Source organism: Camelus ferus, chromosome 11 (genome assembly GCF_009834535.1).
Source record: "Camelus ferus isolate YT-003-E chromosome 11, BCGSAC_Cfer_1.0, whole genome shotgun sequence".
NCBI classification, from domain to species: Eukaryota; Metazoa; Chordata; class Mammalia; order Artiodactyla; family Camelidae; genus Camelus; species Camelus ferus.
Genome location: NC_045706.1, coordinates 73,767,969 through 73,790,062, shown reverse-complemented (window position 1 = coordinate 73,790,062; position 22,094 = coordinate 73,767,969). Strand labels below are relative to the sequence as shown.

Below are 22,094 nucleotides of genomic sequence, written 5' to 3'. Positions count from 1 at the left end.
ATGTCTCCTCGCTCCTCACGTTGTCTGCGCTCTTCTGTGCTGTGTTCTGGGAGATCTCTTCAGTTCTCTTCCAACCTTTTATTTATTTTCTAAGGTTGGCAATTGCCTTTTGGTCTTTAAGAGCCCCTTCTTTTTCGGTTGCTTTCCAGTTGTCCCACTTTCACGGGAGGGTGGAATATCGTCACGTGTACGTGTACGTGTGCATGTGTCTGGGCATAGGAGTGGGCGTTTCACAGGGTTCTTCCCTCCCCTGAATTATCTCATTTCTTCTGCATTCAGTTTATCAATCTGTTTGTTTTTTATATCTTTGATTTTTTCTCTTCTGTATTGCTGATTCTTGAGAATTTTGTGAATCTTTTTTTGCCCATTTCTACTTAAGAAAGCTGTTGGAGGTTTCCCCAAGTCAACCTGTCTTTCTTTTTGACCTGCATTCTGTTGGGAAGCTCTGTGTGCGTGTGCCAGTGGGTGACAGGGGCTCCCCGAGTACCGTAACGAAGAGAGCTTTACTTTCTGGGGGACTTTAGGGCCACTGTTATCCATGTGGCATTTTGTGTACGTTAGAAACATCCACCCTCCTCACATAGGGCTTGGCTAGTGAAGAGTGTCTTCGTGCTCGGAAGGCATCCCCTCATCCAGGCAGCACAGGCGCGATGCTCGGATGCAGGGCCTGGTGAGTGGCGTTCAGGTTTGAATTCTGTTCCCGCCTTTCCCCTTGATTAGGCGACTTGGCCCGTCTGCAGCCTTTCCAGCCATGCGTGGTAGCCCTGGTGCTAACATCCCACCGCACATCTCAGCTTTTGCCTGGCCATCCATTCAGTTTCTTTAGAGAAGAGGTTTGGGGCATACAGGAAGAGGTGAGCTCTCTCTGCTCAGAATCCAGGAGAGAGGGAGGTGTTCACAGACAGACCTTTTATCAGTCCTGTGTCTGCAGCTCCCTTCTTACCGCCTCTCCACACTCTGGACAGACTGCTCTCCGTTCCTCTGAGCCCCTTGGTGATTCACAGGGACTGCAGGCTGCGGCCTTCTCTTCTATGCATCTGTTCTTCCATCTTCAGGAAGTATTTTTACATCTCTCACTTGGTGTGCTCCCTGTGTCTACTGCCTCCCCTATTTTTCTTCCCCTGTTACAGGTTTCTTCCTTTCTGTAGTTCTGTTCCTTTAGTTCAGTGACTTTTCCATAGTAGACAAAGGCAAATATATATGTGTGTGTGTGTGTGTGTGTGTGTGTGTGTGTGTGCGTGTGTATTTCTGTTCCCACATTTTGAACTGGAACCTGTCAGTTTTGAACTGAAAAAAAAAAAATCCAAGCACATACACTTTATGTTGATCATGTACCTTCTTACTCTAAACCTTGAGCAGATTCCTGTAACTTACAGGATAAAGGGCATGCTATGCTGTGGTCTCATGGCAGGTGTCTTTCCAGGCATATGTGCTGTTACACTGCTGCATCATTTCCTCCACTTCTGCAGCAAATGTTGCTTAAATACAGCCTCTGTTCTCTGGTTTCACATCAGGAAATTTGTGTCATGTCCAAAATGCAGATAATACTTAATTTGTAGGATTTTTTTATTAGGATCAGCTGAGATAATGCATGTAAATGTACTTTGATCCCTGTAATGTATGCTACAAGTATTAGTTATTATTTTACTCTAAACATTTTTACAAATTGTGTGCTACCAGTTATATTTCATGCTAAACCCCTGAAAGAATACAGAAAGTGTTCAAACTAACAGTTTGTGATATTTAAATGTTTTCATAATCTTTAATATATCTACTTTTATTTATGTCATCTAATTTTGTATTCAGAAAGTTATAGTCATAAATTAAACATTTTCAAGATGAGGAAATAGCAGACTATTTCATGGTACCTAATAGTGTCAGCTTATTTAAGAAATACTGTATTAATGAGGGGGAAGGGTGTAGCTCAGTGGTAGAGTGCCGCCTTAGCGTGCACAAGGTCCTAGGTTCAATCTCCAGGGCCTCCATGAAAAAATAAACAAAACCTAATTATCTCCCCCCAGAAAGAAAAAAATAAAAAATAAATTAAAAAAAAAAAAGAAATACTGTATTAATGTACATTTCCTTAAGTAATATGTTTATTTTACTTGGAGCTAACCAGTGTTAAAGAAAATAATGTTGTTGTTTTTTGTTGATTACTTGGTCTGCATTTAATCATATTGCTATTTCTTTAGCAAATTTTTGGGTTATTAGATTATTTATAATCCATTTAAGATGTGGCAGTAGTATTTGATGTCTTTCAGCGAAATTGTTTATTCGGTCCCTTTAATTACTGTGTATTGGCTTTAAATTTTTTCCCCTCTCTCTTTCTCTAATTTAGCATGCCAGAGAGGTACTGGTGGATCTTTTGATATCTTTGATGAGTTCAAGAACTTGTTCAGAAGAGCTAATCCTTCTTTTGAGAGTATTTCTGGAGAAATCTCCTTGTACAGTAAATATGCAATAATTTTACATTGTTTTCACTGATACTTAATAGAATGTTTTTTCATTATTTAGAAACCACTAAGCTCCCTCTTTTAATGTGGTGATTATTGTACGGTCAAGTCCACGTTGTTGTGTGTGAAGTTCTCAATTATTTTATCATTTGCACATGTTTTAACCATTTCACTTCTGTTCTGGCTAACTAGCCATGTTGTTAGGGTCATAGTCCCTTTACCCCTTCCCACCCCAAGTCTTTGTGCTTAAGAAATGCTAAATTTTAGTTACTAATGGTAACTTAATTATAACCATTTTGAGGATTGGCCATTCCTTTTAGAAAATGAACCACTCTTTACTCATCTTTTATCACTTCTCCATTGTGTAGCTTAATGACTGAGCATTCTTCGCTGAGAACCCCATTTATAATGAAATCTTGACTAGAATAATAAGCAAATAAAACAGAAACCTGGGCGCACCTTGCTTCAAAGCAGAGTTGGGCGTTCCTGAGCCCCGCCCGTTCCACCCCCTCTGCAGCCTTGCGGACCTGAGGGAGCGCTGTGCAGCAGGAGGGCCAGACCTCCAGGACAGACGGTTGAGGGCGACTGTAATTTATGGAGTGTTTCTGTCCTGTTTTTCCGAGTTCTTCTCTCACTGTAATAATCAGCATTAGACGTTATTTTAGGCCGGGGTAGGGCATTGTACTAGGTTAATCTCCTCAGTCATTGCTTTTCCCTTTAATTAAAGGATCGTTTCTTCATCTCCTTTTGACATTCTACATTTCAGTTTCACCAAAAACTTGTAATCATAAATAAAACCTAAAAATCTTATTTTAGTTTACCAAACAGAGATGAAAGAAAATTCATTTGATTAGGGAAAAGTTATGTAAAATAAGCTGGAAAGTAACTGAGCTCTCTGTTTTATGAAGACAGTCATGGTATAAATACCATTCAGAAGTCTGGGGGATCTGCAGGGTCTCTGGTTCCAGCCCTTGTTTAAAAACAGACCAGAGAAGTGACTGTAGCCTACTCGGAAGTAAATTTCTTTCTTTGGTGGAGATGATCCGTGGTGTAATTGTGTTTGATTTCTCATACTTAAAACCAACTCGTAACTTTCAGGTTTATGCCATAAAAGCATCTAAATCTAAAACCAGTTAACCACAAGAGAGTATATATTTTCAGACAGAAATCTCTGTTTCATATTTCATCTTAACTACACACACAAAAAGAACATGTCAGTGATGTGGTAGACGGGGCGGTATTTAAATGGGCTGATATGTCTATGTGTGTTTGTATTTTCACTTATGACCTGACTTTCAAGATTATTATGTACTTTGTAAGATGGTTGTAAAGTTTTGTTTGGTTTTCTTTTTGTCTAGGAAATTCTCCTTCTGGGCATTCTGAAAATTGTTGAAAGTGACGTTACTATGAGTCCTTTGCAGTACCTGACCTTCCCTTTACTGCATACTCCGAATTTAAGCAACGGTGTTTCATCACAGAAGTGTGCTGGGGTTCTCAGCAGTAAGGCCATGGGGCTGTTGAGAAGGGCACGCATTTCACGGCGCAGGAGAGAGGCCGGCAGGGAGGGCTTTCCCCAGCAGCTGCTTTCCTCCTGGCACGTTGCCCCCATCCACCTGCCGCTGCTGGGGCAGAACTGCTGGCCGCACCTGGCGGAAGGCTTCAGCGTCTCACTGTGGTTTAACGTGGAGTGTCTCCACGAAGCAGTGAGCACTGCAGAGAAAGGGAAGAAGACAAAGAAAAGAAACAGATCCTTAATGCTACGCAGCAGCAGTGTGGAGGGAACAGGTATGGATGGCGTCGTGCGCTGCGCTGGGACTTGCCGACGGCAGCTTTGGTTGAGCACTGAGATGCGATGCTCTTACGCTCCACGCGTTCCTCACGGGAAGCCTTAGTAACGGCAGACAGCCTTGAAAAGTCCCCTTTCTCCTGCACTCTTGCCTTGTGTGGGGGTGCAGGTGAGGGTGACCACCAGCCCCACCTCCTCCCTCTTTCCTGGTCCCGCCACTGGGTTAAGGTGGCTCCTGACATTTGAAAAGGAAAGGATAAAACCCTACAGCCGCTTGTCTGTCCTCTGCTGCCTGGCGGCCAGCCCCTGGCAGTCCCCACCTTTCATCTCCTCTCCATCTGTAGCTCAGGCTCTCCTCCTCATGCTGTGTGTCACCTCTGTGCCCCTCTCCTTCCTGTCACAGGTTTACACGCATCAGCCATCCTCCAGAGTTAGGATAAGTTTCAGTCCAGTCCTTCCTACAGTGGATGGAATCACCACCATGCTGCTGTGAACCTGCTGTGCACAGTGAACGTGCTGGCTAAAGGCAGTTTCTGGTGGTGGGAAGTGAAGTGGGTAGGCCAATTCTTAGGATCCATGGGATGAGCAAGTGGCTGGACACGGCAGATGTTTAGGGGGTTGTGATTATAGGAGGCGCTGGCCTCAATGGCTCTTCATCCCACAAAGCTTGCACACCCACTGAGCTCCTCTCAGGACACGGGGCCTTCGCTAGTGTCTGGCTCCCAGGGGAGGTCCTCCACCACCGACCTAGAGCTGGAGAGGAAGACCTTAGCGGCAGTCAAGAGCGAAGGCTGGGAAATGCCACCTGATAGCCACAGCTGGAGCTCTGCTTCTGCGTTCCCCAGACATGTTCCCAAGTTACCAGCATAGCTTGCTTACGTACTCTGATGGGTTAGCCTAGGAAGCCAAACATTTTCAAAAACTTTAGCAGATAACTTGTAACGTGTCAGGTGGTTACATTTTTTTTTTAATTGAATTTTGCCACCTAAGAACTGACAGCTCTGAACGATATGCTTTCTGTGTTGCGTCACTTTGCTCAGGTCTTTCTATCTACTTTTTATTTTTTTCTTTAATGGAGGGACTCGGGATTGAACCCAGGACCTCATGCATGCTAAGCACGTGCGCTACGACTGAGCTCTACCCTCCCCCTCTATATATATTTTTAATCTTCACAGGCAGTTCAGTCAAGTGAGTGCTCATACTGTCCTGTATTTGCAGATGTTAGACCAGTTTATGTCTCTGGTAAGTGATGGAAAGGGATTTAAACCCACCTGTATTTAAACCCTCCAGAGTTTAAATGTCACCACCACACCATACACTGCAGATCTCTCTCTCATGTTTTAAGTGGAAACAGTGATGATATAAAGCATTTCTTATAAAATGAATAAACATACACAATGACCTGAGAAAAGTATTGGGAACATTTAAAATATTTCTTATTGTAAAGGTATATTAAAAATGTGTATTTCAGAAAGATGATTTTATATCGACATTTGAAAAGAACATTTAAAAGTAGTGTACATACAGAAATTTTTGAAGAGCGAGATGAAGAAAATATTACAGTGATAACACATCCTTTGCCACTAAACCAACTGTGGGCCAATGAGCAAGTTATTAACCTCAGCACCTCAATTCTGTCACCCTGAGAATGAGGATAATAATGTTTACCTCTCAAGATTCTCACGAGCACTAACTTAAGAAATATATAGGGGGAAGATATAGCTCAGTGGTAGAGCACGTGCTTAGCATGCACAAGGTGCTAGGTTCAATCCCCAAGACCTCCATTAAAGTAAATAATTTTTTTAAATAAATAAATAAACCTAAAAAAAGAGAAATATTTATAATATTACTACTCTGAGTTCCTGGGTACACACTGGGTTTTGTTCTAGCCTTTTATTAGTACAAGCTCAGGTTTGATATGGAAACATTTTTAATTTTTTATTTATTTTATTTTATTTTTTTGTGATTTAAGAACTTTATTTAGGATTAATCCATCATATGCTTAAGTCTGTTCTCATTTATTCACTAGGAAACACTTTTTAATATCACATCAGTTATGAGTTCTCTGTATATCTTATATCTTATATCTTATATCTTAGTCCTCAAAGTAATCAACTGAATTTAACTCTTCTTTTAAAAGACTATTGCCAGGGGGTGATGTTCTTAAAAATTGGTGGCGGTTATACCTGTTGAAAAGTGGAGATCTTATACACATGCAGTCTGATAACGGATAGCGATTACCTTCTCTACAAGTCTGTACGCTTGGACCCGCGTTTTACATTTTGGTACATCTTAACTAAGGTAGCTTTACCTGAGGCCATGAATCACAGGAGTCTCAGGCAGAGGTGAGTATTCAGGCAGTGCTGGGTTTTAAGTGGTGAGAAAGGGGAGTCAGGATCAATAGCCAGATGGCCCAAAGCTAGAGCGTTTACCTTCGTTTACCTTAGAGAAACATGCTGGTTTCAGAACTACTTAGCAGTTATATTCAGAGACCACTCCTCAGGGAGTCTAAACAAAGAATATATTCAAACCACAATTTTTCTAAAAGGAATTTTAGTATGATCAATTTTTAAACTCATGCTATCATAATTACAGAGACTTTTGGTAGCACAAGGCATGTGACGAGGGTGCGCTCTCTGGGCCAGGGTCACAGGCCATGTCACAGTGGCCCCGTCTAATCAAAGAATCATGGCACAGATGGTAACAGGTCCCTGCAGTGACATCACCGCAGTCAGTTCATTCCCGCAGCTAGCCCTCAGCTATCACACATTTTAAAACACTTTAATTTTTAATGCAATCAGTTACTGTTTTCACTCCTCGTGCTTTTTTTTGGAGTTAACATCTAAACTTTGGAAATGTTGCTTGGACCAGGTCAGGTTCAGACATTCCAGGTAAATAGTTTACTACATGAACAACCATGCTTTATATTCTTTTAAAGTCACTTTTGCACTCAGTTTTTATCAGCTGCTTCACTGACCATTCTAACATCCTTTGTCATAGAGGACAACAGACCGGAAGGTGCAGAGTACACGAATCCTGGAGAAAGACTCCTAGAAGATGGCTGTGTTCATCTGATTTCACTGGGATCCAAAGCGCTGATGATCCAAGTGTGGGCTGATCCCCCCAGTGGCTCTTTTATCTTTCGGTAATGATTCTCCTCCACTCCCCACAAATAGGTCATGTATTTAAATAATTTATGTAAGAGACATAACTGTGACATCGGATAATAAAGATCATTAGAGCCGAAAGAAAATTCCTGTTAAAAGTGATACAGCTGTTCATATAATCTTTGTAACAATATATTATTCTATCTAAAAATCTGTAATTAAACTCTAAAATAGATTATGTTAATTTTCAACTGCATTTTAGATTAAATATTTACGGACCTCTTATCTATGGAAATATTCTATCAGATTGCAATGGTCTTAACGATGTTGTTGGTATCAGACCACTTTTTCATGCAGATTATATATTTAATAGTCATTATCTAATAAGCTTAGATTCTCCTTACTATCTTGCCTTTTTTCACCATCTCCTTTGTTAACCAGTATAGATACAATCTTCCATTTGTATTGGTATAAATAGTATGATGCTGTTTTTATAAAATTTTAAATAAATAAATATATTACTTGGGGATTTATGCTCTGTAAAAGTTACAAAGTGCTTTATGTAAATTATATCTTCATTCTCTCCATAATCCCTCAAGTAGGTTAGACCAACAATATATCATAGCATCTAGACACTTATGTATAATACATATTAATTTTTGTATGAACCAGATATTAAACTGTAATTTCTAAAAGGGCAATGACTATATATGTAATAAGAAGAAAATTTTTTTTGCAAATTGAATTCTGAAAATTATTGCCCAAATTGTTAACACCAGCAAATGAGCCAAATCTATTTTTTAGTTCGTGAGGGAAAGTAACAGTGCAATGAAATAACTAAAGAAATTATGGTGTAAAAGAAAGACCTGCTGACTTTTCAGGTTGGTTTAAAAACAGAACTGCTTTTTAATTTCACTTAAATTTCTAACATTACATTTGTTATGCATGTTAAATACTGAGATCAGAAATTTCATGCTTTCAGCCTGTACCTTTTCTTTTTTTGTGTAGTGTGTGCATGGATTCAAATGATGATGTGAAAGCTGTTTTACTAGCGCAGGTTGAATCACAGGAGAATATTTTCCTCCCAAGCAAGTGGCAGCATTTAGTACTCACCTACTTACAGCAGCCCCAGGGAAAAAAGAACATCCATGGGAAAATCTCCACGTGGGTCTCGGGACAAAGGTAGGAAACACTTTTGGTAAATGCTTACTAACTTTAGTGACAATTTTAAGTTTACTTATTATTGTAGTTTCTGAAGAAGATTACAGAAAACTATAGATAAAATTCACTGTATAGTAATGTAGGAATCTTTGCCAAAGTTAGATATTTTTTCCTATTTACTGCTTTCATACAAAATCCATTTCCCACAGAAGTAATTGTTGAAAATTAATGTTTGGGTTTAGAGGAAATCTGAACATGTAGATGTTTATGCAGAATGTGTATTCCATCAGGGAACTGAACCTATAATTTAGTCCATCAGGCCTACATATTATAAAGGGAATCCTCAAGGAATTATTTAAATTAGGTGGCTAATAAAGCTAATACCTAAATTAAATCATAGGGTTTCAAAAGAAATTAGGATGACTAGAGAAAAATATAAGCCAATGTGACAGGTTATAAGATTAAGACAGAGCTCTCAGAATATACCAGGTGACAGATTTGGGTATTCTACTATATGATTTTCACAAACTAGGGGAACTGTGAGTCAGGTTCATAAGAAACATTTTGTGGAATGTCTTCATGTGAAATTTAACCCTGAGCTATAAGGTGTCCCGGATTTGTAAGAGGTGGGAAGTATTTCACCGAACAAAATGACGTCAGAGGGGCTACCGAATTGGAAACTAGTGTAGCAAGGAGCAGGCTGGCTGGAGTGACCAGTCTGAGCTGAGTCACGAGAAGGAGTGAACGGACTCAGTGAAGCTACATGCCAGCAGGCTTTGATCCAAGACGAGGAGCCCAGATTTCATCAGACAGACTGTAAAATATTACATGCCCGTCATGTTGCAGGCTTTCTGCCAGGGGCTTCGCATAACCCTCCAGCTCTCTCAGAAATCTCTCCAAGTAGGTTAGACCATGGAGATAGCATGTGCCCTTAGCACAAAGGTACCTGTTTTTTCATTTGTTCATCAAATATTTATTGAGGAATTACTGTGCGCCAAGCTCAGGCTATGTTAGGCCAGGGGGCGTGTAACCAAACTCCCAGTCCAGTGAGGAAGCAGATGCCAAGGATACACAGTGAAATGAGTGTATACAAATTATGACAAGTTCCGTGAAGGTAACAAATGGGTCCCGAGACAGGGAATATCAAGTTTGAGGCTACTTAAGATAGATACATCAGGGAAGACCTATCCAGGCACAGATTAAGCTGAGACCTGCGGGAGGAGGTGGGGCCTAGCCGGGTGGGCAGAGGAGAGGGCCTGGGGAACCAGGGGAAGGCAGGCCGGCACCGCCGCAGGGGAGGGGCTGCTGGAGGTACACTTGCCGCTGTCCGGCTGGGGGATGGCTTCAGGGCAGCCAGGCCACACTCTGTCCCTCAGGAAATAGAATCAAGGCTTCAGTTTTGATTTCTTCATCTAAAAAAATACATGAAAATATATCATTGAAGCTTGATTTCTACCTTCCGAATAAAGTATTTTCTGAGAAGTTCCGTCTTCACAACCACCTAAGCCTATGTGGCAGCTGCAGCCAAACCCGGGAGTTCGTCCCAGAACCCGAGTTAGAGCAGCTGGGCTTGGGCTGCGGCTGCAAGTGGACAGCTTTTCCCCTGATGCACCCTCATTTCTTGAGCTCTTGGCGGCGCGCAGGCAGTGTGGTGAAGCACTCGACCCAGATGACCTCATATCGCCCTCCCAGCCGCTCTGGGCAGCAGGTGTACTTTACACGAGACTGCAGCTGACACCCAGAGTGGGGACGGTGACTGACCCTGAAGTCACGCCCACAGTAAGGAGGAGGACCGGCTGAGACCCACCTAGAGTCCCGCCCAGGATGGAGCCCACGTTCCAACCCTGGGTGCTGCCGCCCCCAAGCTTCGGCGAATCGTGCCAGCCAACGAGACGCAGGAGTCATGAGCTAATCGTTGGGCGTTCTCAGGAGCGTCTGAGTGTCCCCTGGGCCAGTTCTGACGTGAGCATTGGCCCTTGGTTCCAGAGCACTCGCTTTTCACCCACCCACCTGCTTCCACACCACTTTGAAGGAATTTTTTGCCATTTGGTACAAGTTAATGATTTATCTTTTAATAGAGCAATGAGCAGGTGACCAAGGATGAATACATTATGCTGTTGATTTAAATTTGGCACGGTCTTTATCACTCTCCTGACCTAGTAGAATAATTTCTACAAGTGGTACATTTTAAGAGGTCACTTTTAATAATACAAAATGACACTGAAAAATAACTTCCTAGTAGTTTCTATTATTTTTTATTTAATGAACAGCACACAAATCTGGTAGGACTACATGGCACATCGTGGATCATATGAATTATTTTAGTATTTGTTGAACTCATCTTGCAATGTTTTCTTTACCCTTAAAAACTATTCAGAAAGCCACCAGGTGGCAGTACTGTTTCAGTCACAGCCACTTGGTTCAAGAAAGAGATGCCAGTACAGTAACAGAAGTTACCTCACGATAATGGATGTCAGTTATACCTCAGTTTTAAAAAGTTAGCTTACATCTTTTTTATTAAAAATATTCCTATTAAAATAGTTAAATTTATATGTTAAATATGAAACAGAAAGCCTTAGGGAAAGTTTTTAAATAAATATAACAAAATAGAATTTCTCACTAAGAGCTAACCATTTAGCTTATTCTGAGTCCTTTGTCTTATTTACAAACTTTGTCTTTGTAAGTTACCTTAATTTTCTTAGTATAGAGTTAAAACATTTATAAAAAGGGGGTAGAGCTTGTCACTCTGCAGTTTCAACTAGACCCCCCATCGTGTGGGTCTCTTAGGAGAAAGCATTGCTTTACCTTTTCCTGCTCTGCCTTTTGTAAGGATTCCTGTACCTTTTTCCAGGAAGAAAAGCAGGAGACTAATCAACAGCTCTGTAATGACTTAGGCTGAAAAAACAAAATGCAAAGAAGCATTGGCATTTCATAGCCGTGTCAGGGCAAAGCCTGAAGAAGTGATTTTCTTTTCCTGTTTAGTTTTGAAGCCCTCATAGAGGACGTGAGAGTTTAGGACTCCGAGAGGGGAGACTTCTTGGTAAAATCAGGGAGGCGGGTAGAGTTGTATCTTAAACCAAGAAGGCGAATATGCAGAAGTCAGGAGACCAAGAAAACTTGCAGCAAAGTCGGGTCGCGCTTCCCGTGGCCTGATGTAGGGTCACCGGCATCTCGGTTCCGCTCCCTTCCTTGGGGCCTTTGCGCTGCCTGCACCTTGGACCAAGAGACAACAGAATCAGCCCTCCTCTCTCTCCCCATCACCAGCTATCTGATACTGACCGAGAAACCTGTCCAAGAATTCCCCAGTATTAAACATTCATACTTTTAAAAAGACTTAGTCCACGCTGAAGTGACTGATTTAACTTTGTTTTTAATGTAGGAAGCCTGATGTTACTTTGGATTTTATGCTTCCAAGAAAAACGAGTTTGTCATCTGACAGCAATAAAACGTTTTGCATGATCGGCCATTGTTCGCCATCCCAAGAAGAGTGTTTACAATTGGCTGGAAAATGGGACCTAGGAAATTTACTCCTCTTCAGTGGTATATTTTTTGCCTTCAAAGCATTCCAAATTTTTCTTTCAGTTAACAAGTATTAAACTAAGTAAATTATCCTGGACAGAACAGTAATCCCTGTTCCTGCACGTGGACTTAATGAGCACTGTGTTTCCTAGATTCCGAGGTGTCCTCTTTGAATAGTTTAACATTTTTATAATCTAGATGTTGCTTATAGTTGACACACACATTTAAAGTAGAGACGCACATCTCACCCCTCCCCCACCCCCAGAGGAGACGCCTGTGGTAACCAGTTTTATGACCCATGACAGGTGAGCTTAGACTGGTTGTCTCTTCTATTTATGATTTTAGTATATTGCTTTAAAATACCAAATTTTAGGAGAAAAAGAAATACATGATTTTTAAAACTATATCTCTAAGCCTGGCCCATAGTAGCATTCAGACAGTGTTTATTGAATGGATGGATGGATGGAAAGAATAAAGAAACCAATCCACATTTCATTTTGAAAACAAATTTACTGAGGTATTTCCCAATTACTGGCGGAAAAAAGGCAAAACCAAACAAAAAACCTGCTTTCTAGCATCTATTTTTCAATTCATCTAATGTCTGTAGTTACCATAGGTTATTTGCTTATTACACTAATTTGGAAATTGAAGCTTTAGCAGTTTTGAAGATACAGTGAATGACTAAAAGAATCTAGCAAAAAAAACCACAACTCTGTGTTTCTTGCTTTTTATGAAAAATTTTGGTTGCCGTGTTTTAAGTAAGTAACTTTCTTTTTCTGCTGTTCAGGAGCTAAGCTTGGTTCACAAGAGGCATTTTATTTATATGCTTGTGGACCCAACCATACGTCTATAATGCCTTGTAAATATGGCAAACCTGTGAATGACTATTCCAAGTACATTAATAAGGAAATTTTGCGATGTGAAGAAATCAGAGAACTTTTTATGACCAACAAAGATGTGGACGTTGGTCTTTTAATTGTAAGTTTTCACTTTATAAGTTTTAACTTTTTAGTAACTTATTTATGTTTATTGAATATGTCATTAACAGTGAATTCGCTCTCTAAACTTTCTCTTTGTTGTTTCTCAGCATTTTCTTTCCTTAGAGATATTTTTTTAAATTGAAATACTTTGACCTCAGAATTTGTTTCCAGGTTTCAAATTTTTATCTCCTTTTTCTTGAAACTGTATTTCTATACTAAGTATCAGTTTAGTTTAGGTTAAACCTATTAATCATTCAAGAAAAATGTTTATGGTATAATGAAAACATAACACACTGTTAGCATAAAAATGCTCATTATGTTTCCTTTCCATACTTATAAATAAATACTAAGTTTTTATTTATATTAATTTTAATTGCATATATTCAGATTTTAGACTATTCTCTAATATTGGTTACAACTAGGAATTTTGCTTTCAAATTATTGCTAGTGTTGCTTATATAAGACTCTCAGATCGCATTTATGCATTGTTCTAATATTTTGTTATACTAATATTCAGATTAGGGGCTTGTGATGGATACTTTCCATTATAGCAACTAGGAAACTGCCCTTCACCGTCTTAGAACATCCACTGAAAGCTGGTGGATCTGGCCGTGAAGCTATGTTCCTCCTGCTCCTGCTTTCTGATGAGGACCTGCAGTTATAGGTCCGAGAGATTTCTTACTTGAAGGACACTGCTGTTTGGGGGTGTATTTTGTTGTTGTTGTTGTTGTTGTTAATGAGGTGTATATTTCACAACCAAAATAAATTATGTTTTAAAGCTGTAACATTTGACTAAAGTAAAGGAGACGTTCTAGGTCAGTTACTTTGTAAAACGTGTAAGTCTTAAGTGGTATTAAATACATATCTGTGGTAAAATAGACATAGAACAGATACCTCTGGAATTTAACTAAAGATCTGATTCCAGGCACACGATCTTCTTCTCCCTAGAGAGCACTTAAAGTTGGGGGTGGGGGCATTTTGGCTATCCACTCCTGCTGAGTGGGGGCTAGGGTTCTGAGTGTTCTCCAGTGCCTGGGTGATGGTGCACAGCCAAGAGTCAGCCCCCCGAAACGTCCCACCGTGGGCAGAACATGCTTTAGTGACATGGTTCTCAAACCTGAGTGCACGTCAGAGCCACACACAGATTGCTGGGCCAGAGTTCCCGGTTCAGTAGGTCTGCGTTTTTAACATATTTCCAGGTGCTGCTGCTCCTGTTTGGGAACCATGCATCAGGCATCTAAGTGTTTGTAGAGATAATGATTTTAACTCTCTAGTTTTTAGTTAATCCATTTGTTTTCACAAAAAAAATTCTTAATCCTTTTATTTTGCCTGAAAAGAATATAGGTTATGAGTCATGAAATTCAGCGGTCACAAATGAACATTATACAGGTTCTACGTGAAAACTCTTCTTAGAAAGCAGGTTTTTTTAAGGCTGACTTCCTAATTTGGGGTGAGGCATGAGTGGGCTGCCAGGCAGAGATGGCGCCCACCTGGCACGGCGCTGGGTCAGGTGCGGCTTGCTTCGGGTCATCAGGAGTTTTACCTGGCTTCTGGTGGAGACTGTCGCAGGTGTGCAGGCTCGTTTCACGCAGCGTTGTCACACGCAGTCAGCTGTGCAGCCAGCAGTCGGTGTGCAGAGATGCTCGGTGACGCCCGATGAAACTGTGCTTAAATCACCGCGGGCCGACAATGATCAAAGCCCAGGGCCCCCACTGGCTTCTGTGCGAGACCTGAATGCACAGGGCGTGGTTTCCCTGAGCCGCAGCTCCTGCAGCTGCCTCCGCTGAGAACACCTCAGAGTCCATTTTGCATTTAAAGTTGACCATAGTTCTTAAAGCAGTTAATAGAATACTTGACAGCCAGACTCTGATCAAAACTACGCCCTGTGTGGGAGCAATATTGAAAATTCTATTCAGTTTTAGTTGGGTATGCTAATAGTTTGGAATTTAATTCTGGTAGAATGATCTAGAGTCATGTTTAAATCAGTAGCCAGCCCATGAGCAAATTCAGGACGAAATACATTTGAATGCTTTGACGCAGAATTCCCATCTCACAGGGCTGTAAAGATTGGTTGTTATTTATAAACGCAGAGCACAGTGCCTGGTACGCAGTGAGTGTGGTATGTGACTTAGCTGTTGTTATTAGTTATTGTAGGTGTAATTTTATGTTTATTCTAAAATGATCAAAGCTGGAATGTTCTCAGCCGTGCCGTCGTTTACATGTATTGATCACTGCTGCATGGAACTGATCTTTCCCTTTGTGGGGAGACGTCTCTGTTTAGTGTAGTGTCTGTCTTTTTTAAAACAGAAGAAAAGATTTGTTGATTGTCTTTTCACTTTGAAATATTCATCTCCTTCTAGACAGCTTGCTGTTTAAACTTTGTTTAGTCACTGAAGGAAAGTATTTGTGTTTCAGGAAAGCCTTTCAGTTGTGTATACAACTTACTGTCCTGCTCAGTACACCATCTATGAGCCAGTCATTAGACTTAAAGGTCAAATGAAAACCCAGCTCTCTCAAAGACCCTTCAGCTCGAAAGAAGTTCACAGCATCTTATTAGAACCCCACCATCTGAAGACGCTCCGGCCCACTGAGTGTAAGACCGTTCAGGGCATTCTGCATGAGATCGGTGGAACTGGCATATTTGTTTTTCTCTTTGCGAGGGTAAGGATCACTGGTGATAGTTTCATCTAAAGAGAAGCTGCTTCTTTATTGTGAAATTTTAATATTTCTTTTTGATAACAAAGCTGTACATCAACTGTATTAAACCTTAAAGATTAAAAAAGTACATAGTGTTTATGGTTAGGATGTCATCAAGCTTTCTGCCACAGATAATTTTTTGATTAAAATTTCTTTTTAACTTATGAAGATTTTGGAAGTTTTCTGTTATCCAGATATATGGTTAGAACAATTAAGTGTTAAATGTACAAGACTTAAAATTGCCAATGGAGAAAAAAATGCATACTATAGTAAAAATATAGAAGAAACGTATTCTTTGAAATAAGGTTTGTGGAACTTGTTTTTCCCTTGAAGTTTGCAGAAGCATGGAACAAAGACAAAGGGCAACAAATAAGTACAAAAATAATTTATTCGGATTTGAGATGTTCTTTTTAAAAGGGAAGGAGAAATAAAAAGATTGACTCTTGTCATGGGTACTGTTTTAGAAACACTTGTTTAATTATCAGTTCTATTTGGTCGTCTGAGGGCAGGGGCAGTGTCCTTCCTGATGGAGAGCAGGCAGGCAGTAGCTCAGGGATTGCTACAATCCAAGCAGGGGTGCAGATGGGCCCACTTCGGTACAAATTGTTTCTGCTTCCTTGTGCTCTGTGTCCTTGTTTAATTAAAGCATTTCTGATCTTCTTTCAGCCTCAGAACTTTATCCTTAAGTGTAGCTTCTGCCACATTATCATGCTGTCTCCCTGGCTGGCTTTCTTCCTTTAATGGGACCACATTTGATTAATTTTGCAACGAGAGATGTCAGTGGTCGTTATTGGTGGTACTGTTCTTGTAAACATTTTGTGAGCATTTGACCCACCGTACTCTACGCTGTCTTTCTTTTCGTCCTCTTACTTTTTTAAACTTTTTTTTTGCATCTAGTATCTAGTTGAATAGATTTTACCCTAGTGTCTTAAAATTAAAAGCTTTTCATTTATCTTCTCGTCAGCATTTTGTGATTTACTTTTATAGCTTTGTATAATTTTAAAATGTATATCCTTGGTTTTTCCTCTTTCATCAAGTTATTGAATATACATGTGTTATGATTACTGTTACACAGTGACTACATGTGAGAGAAAATAGTTAATTTTTTATCTTGCATACACGTAGAATCTTACAAATAAGACTTTTAAAGGATATCTTTATACTTAAAAGCTTTGTTCAGTGTCCTTCCTCTCCTACAAAAATAAAATTTGGTCTCCTTGAAATCCTTACACACGTAGGCTGCCTTCTGAGCCTCATCTCCACCATCCAGCCAGAGCGGCAGCTGCAGCCCCCTGGATGGACCATGAGCCTCCGGGTTTAGCTGTTCCCCTCTCTCCTGACCGTGCCTCACCCCCGGCCCCTTTCACCCCCACCTCCTAGGCTGACACCCTCGTTCCAGGCCGTCTGCTCCATGCAGGCTCCCCAGCTCAAGCGGAGTGGAGTCAGACGCATTTGTGTGCTCTCCTGGCATTCATGTTGTCCCACTCTCCTTTGGCTTTTTGCATGAGAAGAAGGTGTGTATTTCTTACATGTAGTAGTTTCCAGAAAGCACTGGGGGACTTGAAGTACAAGGTACAGTCCATAGCTTTTATACAGACGTCTTCTCTTTTGAGCAGACGGCAGGCCGCACTGGAGGCAGGTACATGCCTGCTACTTCATCTCCCACAGCACATAACACACAGCCTGTTTGTTGACTGACTGACTAATCATCAAAAATTTGAGGCATTTTGCTGACATTTCAGATCACTAATAAAATGCTACTGACTTCTAAGGTTATCAGTGTTATTTGAGTCAATTTATAGAATAATTAAGCGACAAAAAAACATGGAATTTATGTTCTTAGTTTCTTTACAGTTGTTAAATAATAACAAACTGTCAGCAATAAAAGACAAGCGTTCAAATGAAACTGATGGATTGATATTACATAATGATAGATAGACACGCAGGTTAAATTTTTTATCACAACAAATTAGAAAAAAATATATCTACTTTTTTTTTAGGTTGTGGAACTCAGTAGCTGTGAAGAAACTCAAGCATTAGCACTGAGAGTTATCCTCTCATTGATCAAGTGCAACCAACAGAGAATACGTGAATTAGAGAATTGCGATGGGCTTTCCATGATTCACCAGGTGCTGGTCAAACAGAAGTGCGTTGTTGGCTTTCACATGTTAAAGGTGTGTTCTCATAAAGTTGATTTTCACTGTATACGAAAATAGTTTCATACACAGTGGTACTTACCGCTTCAGTGAAGTCTCCAGTAGAGTTTTGTGTTTCAGTTATTCCTGAAGAAAATGAAGGAAACCCGGTAGTATGTATTTAATCAAATGAAGGCTCTTCTGGGTCTTTTTCATCATTTAAACAATTACATTTCAATTTCCTTTAAAACATTTTAGAAGACTAAAAGAAGAAATGAAACTTAGAGATTTTAGGTCTTCAAGAGCCAGCGGTGTCTCCTCGGCTGGCCCCTCGTTCTGTAGGTCAGTGAAATTGAGACCCACGGAGACACTGCTGTTGGCTTCAGCTCCCGCAGTCGTGGAAGAGAACGCAGTTCCCCAGATACCTGGTGCTGTCCCAGTCCCGTTAGGCAGTGCTGCTACAGAGCTAGGTTCCTAAAGCCATATTGTGTTAGCTTTTATTACGACCCAGCAGTCATCATATGTTTAAGTACCTTTCTAACTTAACGCGTTTGGTGACAGTGTGGAAGTGTCTGTCTCTGAAGGTATGAGGATGAAGGCGAAGACCTCGCCTCCTCTCGTGCTCCTGCACCCCTGCCCTTCAGGCTGTCAAGATACTTATATTTATGGCATGAATACTTTTTGAAAAAATTTTAAAAATAAAAATAGGATGTGGTTTATCTTACCCCATATTTGAAATTAAATAATCATTTATAAGTATTTGAAATTTCAGGGTTTTCTAAGTATTTGAATTGTGTTGCAAAACAAATTAAAGCTACTTTGTGAGATGTTGTCATTCACTAGTTTTCCTTTGAATTTTATGTTGTGACTGTGACGATTGAAAGCTGAATATTTCTGTTGTATTTTTGGACTGATTATTCACGCATCTTGTGTTAATGCCTTTTTCCCATAGACCCTTCTTGAAGGTTGCTGTGGTGAAGACATCATTCACATCAACGAGAATGGAGAATTTAAGTTGGATGCAGAGTCTAATGCTATCATCCAAGACACTAAAGTGCTGGAGGAGCTCCTGCTTGACTGGAAGATATGGAATAAGGCAGAGGCACGTGTTTTTTTTTTAACAGTGAAAAGCGCTTGTCATGGGTTTACCCCCTCAGCAGTCGGTGAGCATACGGTGCAGTGTCAGCTGTGTGCACGGCGTTGTGCAGGAGCTCCGCGGAACTTTTTCATCTTGCTTGACTGAAACTCTGCCTGTTGAACAGCAGCTCCCACGTCCCCTGCCCCTAGGCCCTGGCTACCCCGTCCTGCTTTCTGTTTCTGTGAGTTTGATCACACCAGATACTGCCCACTTGAGCAGGATGGTTCTGTTGTCTTTCTGTGACGAGCTTGCTGGCTTAGCCTCATGTCCCCCAGGTCCATCTGCGTTGTAGCGTGCCAGGAGAAGTCTGTCTTTTTTAAGACTGAATAGTGCCCCATTGGATGCATAGACAACAGTCTTCTTTTTATCTCCTCCTCCGTGGATGCACTTAGGTTGCTTCCACATCTTGGCTGTTGTGGATATTCTGCAGTGAACATGGATGTGCAGAGGTCTCTTCGAGATCCTATTTTCAGTTATTTTAGATGTATACCCAGAAGCACAATTGCTAAATCAGGTAGTAGTTCTATTTTTAATTTTTTGAGGAAAGTCCATACTGTTTTCCATAAGAGTGGCACCATTTTACAGTCCCATCAACACTGTGCAAGGGTTTCAATTTCTCTACTTTGTCGACAATAATTGTTATTTTTTCATAGAGGCTATTCTGTAGGGTTTGAGGCAAGAGCTTGTGGTTTTGATTTGCATTTCCCTGTTGATTAGGGATGAGTGTCTTTCCATGTACTTACTAATCTTTTCTGTGTCTTCTGTGGAGGGATATCTATTCAAGTCCTTTGACCTTTTTCAAGTTGTGCTATTTGAGCTTTTGTTAGTGAATTGTGGGAGCTCTTTATATATTCTAGATATTGATCCCTTATCTGATACATGGTTTGCAGATATTTTCTCCTGTTCTGTAGGTTACCTTTTCACTCTGTTGATTGCTTCCTTTGCTGTACAGAGAGGCATGTACTTTTAAATATTCACTTATCATTCTTCTGGAGAACAGAACAAATTTACTACTACAGTGTAATGTTAGATGTAAATGGAATCTGGAGATTATTTTCTGTGCAAGGGTTTGAACAGCCATGGGTAACGCTGAGCTGGAGGGTCAGCACCAGAACTGGGCTGCTGGGAAGAGCTAGAGCTGATCTTCGGCTGGAGAACCTGGGGCTCATTCGAAGGGGACTTGCCTTTAACATAAGCTCTGAAACGGGATCCTGCCAGGGAGTGTGGAGAGTCGGACCAACCAGAGGGAAATGGACACACTTCTGAGGAGGGGTGCCATGTTGCTGGGGAGTCATAGAGGGGCCAGTACTCAGGGCAAGGCTGTGAAGTCCTGGCTTCACCGCAGGCAAAAGCTAAGGAGCCTGGCTTGGTCTTAGGTGCAGGCAAAGCATCTCCACAGCTGCATGGGTGGGGGCTCCTGGGGACGCAGCAGGGAATGGACGTAGGGCTGCTGCCTCTCCGCCCTGTGCGGAGCACGGTCTTCAGAGTGTGGTTCCTAGAGCCCCCTTAGCTCCAGGCCGGAGGAGGGCCTAGAGCTGCTTAGAGGGGACGGCGCTGTCATAAGCACAGCTAACTGAGGACCAATCCCAAGGGTATGTATGCCTTTAGAATTTTTTTAAAGTTGGTTATTTCCAAATTTGGCAACGCTTCCCCCTGATTTACTCATTATCAATGGTGAGTTGTGAAGCTGAAAGACACTTTTCTAATCTATGATTAATGAAAACAAATTTTGAACGTGCTAGAGGAAAGACAACTATTTTTCTATTCTCCCTATATAAAATTATTTTAGAAAATTACTGTTATATGAAGAAGCAGTCATAGAACATGCTGCCAGAAACACAGGGGAAGCTTCACAGAGCTGTGTCAAGCAGCTCACTATTGCTTTTGCTGCATTTTGTGATATTTGTCAGTTTTTAAAACTTTCTATTTTGCTATGATTTCTTTTCTCATTCTGAATAAATACTTTCAGAATTTTAAAAATCCATATATGTGTATGTATAAAAATATACATAGGGCTGCAAGGAGAGAAACAAATGAACATGGACAGTATATGCAAACAAATTGGATCAAAGGCAGTGTAAATATAAACGTGTGTAAAAATATAAAATTATAGATTGGAAGATCAAATCTTATTAAAAGTTGGACAGCTGTTTAACTTAGTATTTCCAAAGAGAAAATTTTCCAAAGAGCTAATTTGAGGTTGTTTAATTTAAAAACAAAACATTTTTTGTTGAATTTGAAAGCGATATGCACAAATACTTCTGTGGGCTTGAAATTAGATTTTCTTCCCTAATGATTTTTTTACCTGAGTTGTTTTGTTTCTTGTTTTGGGTGGTTTGTTTGCTTCGGCTCTATTCTCGTTTGCTCCTATTCTTCAGGCATAAATAAAGTTTTCATACTTGGGCTGCCCTGTCTCCCAGTTTTCATATGTCTTTCTTTTAGGGCACTTTGGCCCTGTCTTACGAAAAGAGAGGCCTTGGTTAGGACAGCATGATTGAGTCTGTGAACTCCTTGACCTTTCATTACACATTTCCATCAGACAAGGGCAGGAGAAACAGCAAGGCCTGCAACCCGAGCCAGTTAGTTTTGCTTTTTGTTAACAGCGTTGTTGAAAGATTATTTGCGGTGATAAAATGAAGTGAAGGTTATCTGCCCATAGTACTTATCTAGATAAGATTCCTTTTTCTCTATTATTATTTAAAATTGATTCAACATAAGAGAAGCATTTTAAAGAACCTTAAAAGAATAGTAACTACTGTTTGAAAGTGCACATTTAGTAATTGTGCAGAGTTTTCTATTATTTGGACTTAAAAGTAAATTAATCCAAAAGTGGAGAATTTCTACACTGTCAGTAGCTTTTTTCAATTTAGTATAGTTTGGTCTAAAATTATTTGATTAAGTGCTGTATACACAAAGTAGCATTGAAGTCTTTACATTTTTAATAATGCTCTTGAAAATAAATTGTTTGTAAACAGTTAATATTGATAATGTGTTTCTCTATAGTGAATAAATCCCCCAGATAATTTATCTTTTGAAAATATTGTGAATCATTTAATGCCGCAGAAAGGTTAATGTACTAAATGAAGCACCTAATGCAATACTGCATTCAGCATAAGTA

The 22,094-nt window shown here is 40.4% G+C and overlaps 1 protein-coding gene across 1 annotated transcript in view; it reads left to right on the top strand.

Annotated features, from left to right (window-relative positions):
* Positions 1 to 22,094, top strand: part of LYST (lysosomal trafficking regulator) — a 144,935-nt gene that overhangs the window by 43,173 nt on the left and 79,668 nt on the right. Inside the window, exons 11-20 of the mRNA XM_032490549.1 lie at positions 721 to 854; positions 2,339 to 2,449; positions 3,812 to 4,238; positions 7,240 to 7,384; positions 8,355 to 8,528; positions 11,887 to 12,047; positions 12,814 to 13,004; positions 15,422 to 15,667; positions 17,704 to 17,877; positions 18,791 to 18,940. Of these exons, the coding sequence (XP_032346440.1) occupies positions 721 to 854; positions 2,339 to 2,449; positions 3,812 to 4,238; positions 7,240 to 7,384; positions 8,355 to 8,528; positions 11,887 to 12,047; positions 12,814 to 13,004; positions 15,422 to 15,667; positions 17,704 to 17,877; positions 18,791 to 18,940 (1,913 nt within the window). The remainder of the gene's footprint in view (positions 1 to 720; positions 855 to 2,338; positions 2,450 to 3,811; positions 4,239 to 7,239; positions 7,385 to 8,354; positions 8,529 to 11,886; positions 12,048 to 12,813; positions 13,005 to 15,421; positions 15,668 to 17,703; positions 17,878 to 18,790; positions 18,941 to 22,094) is intronic.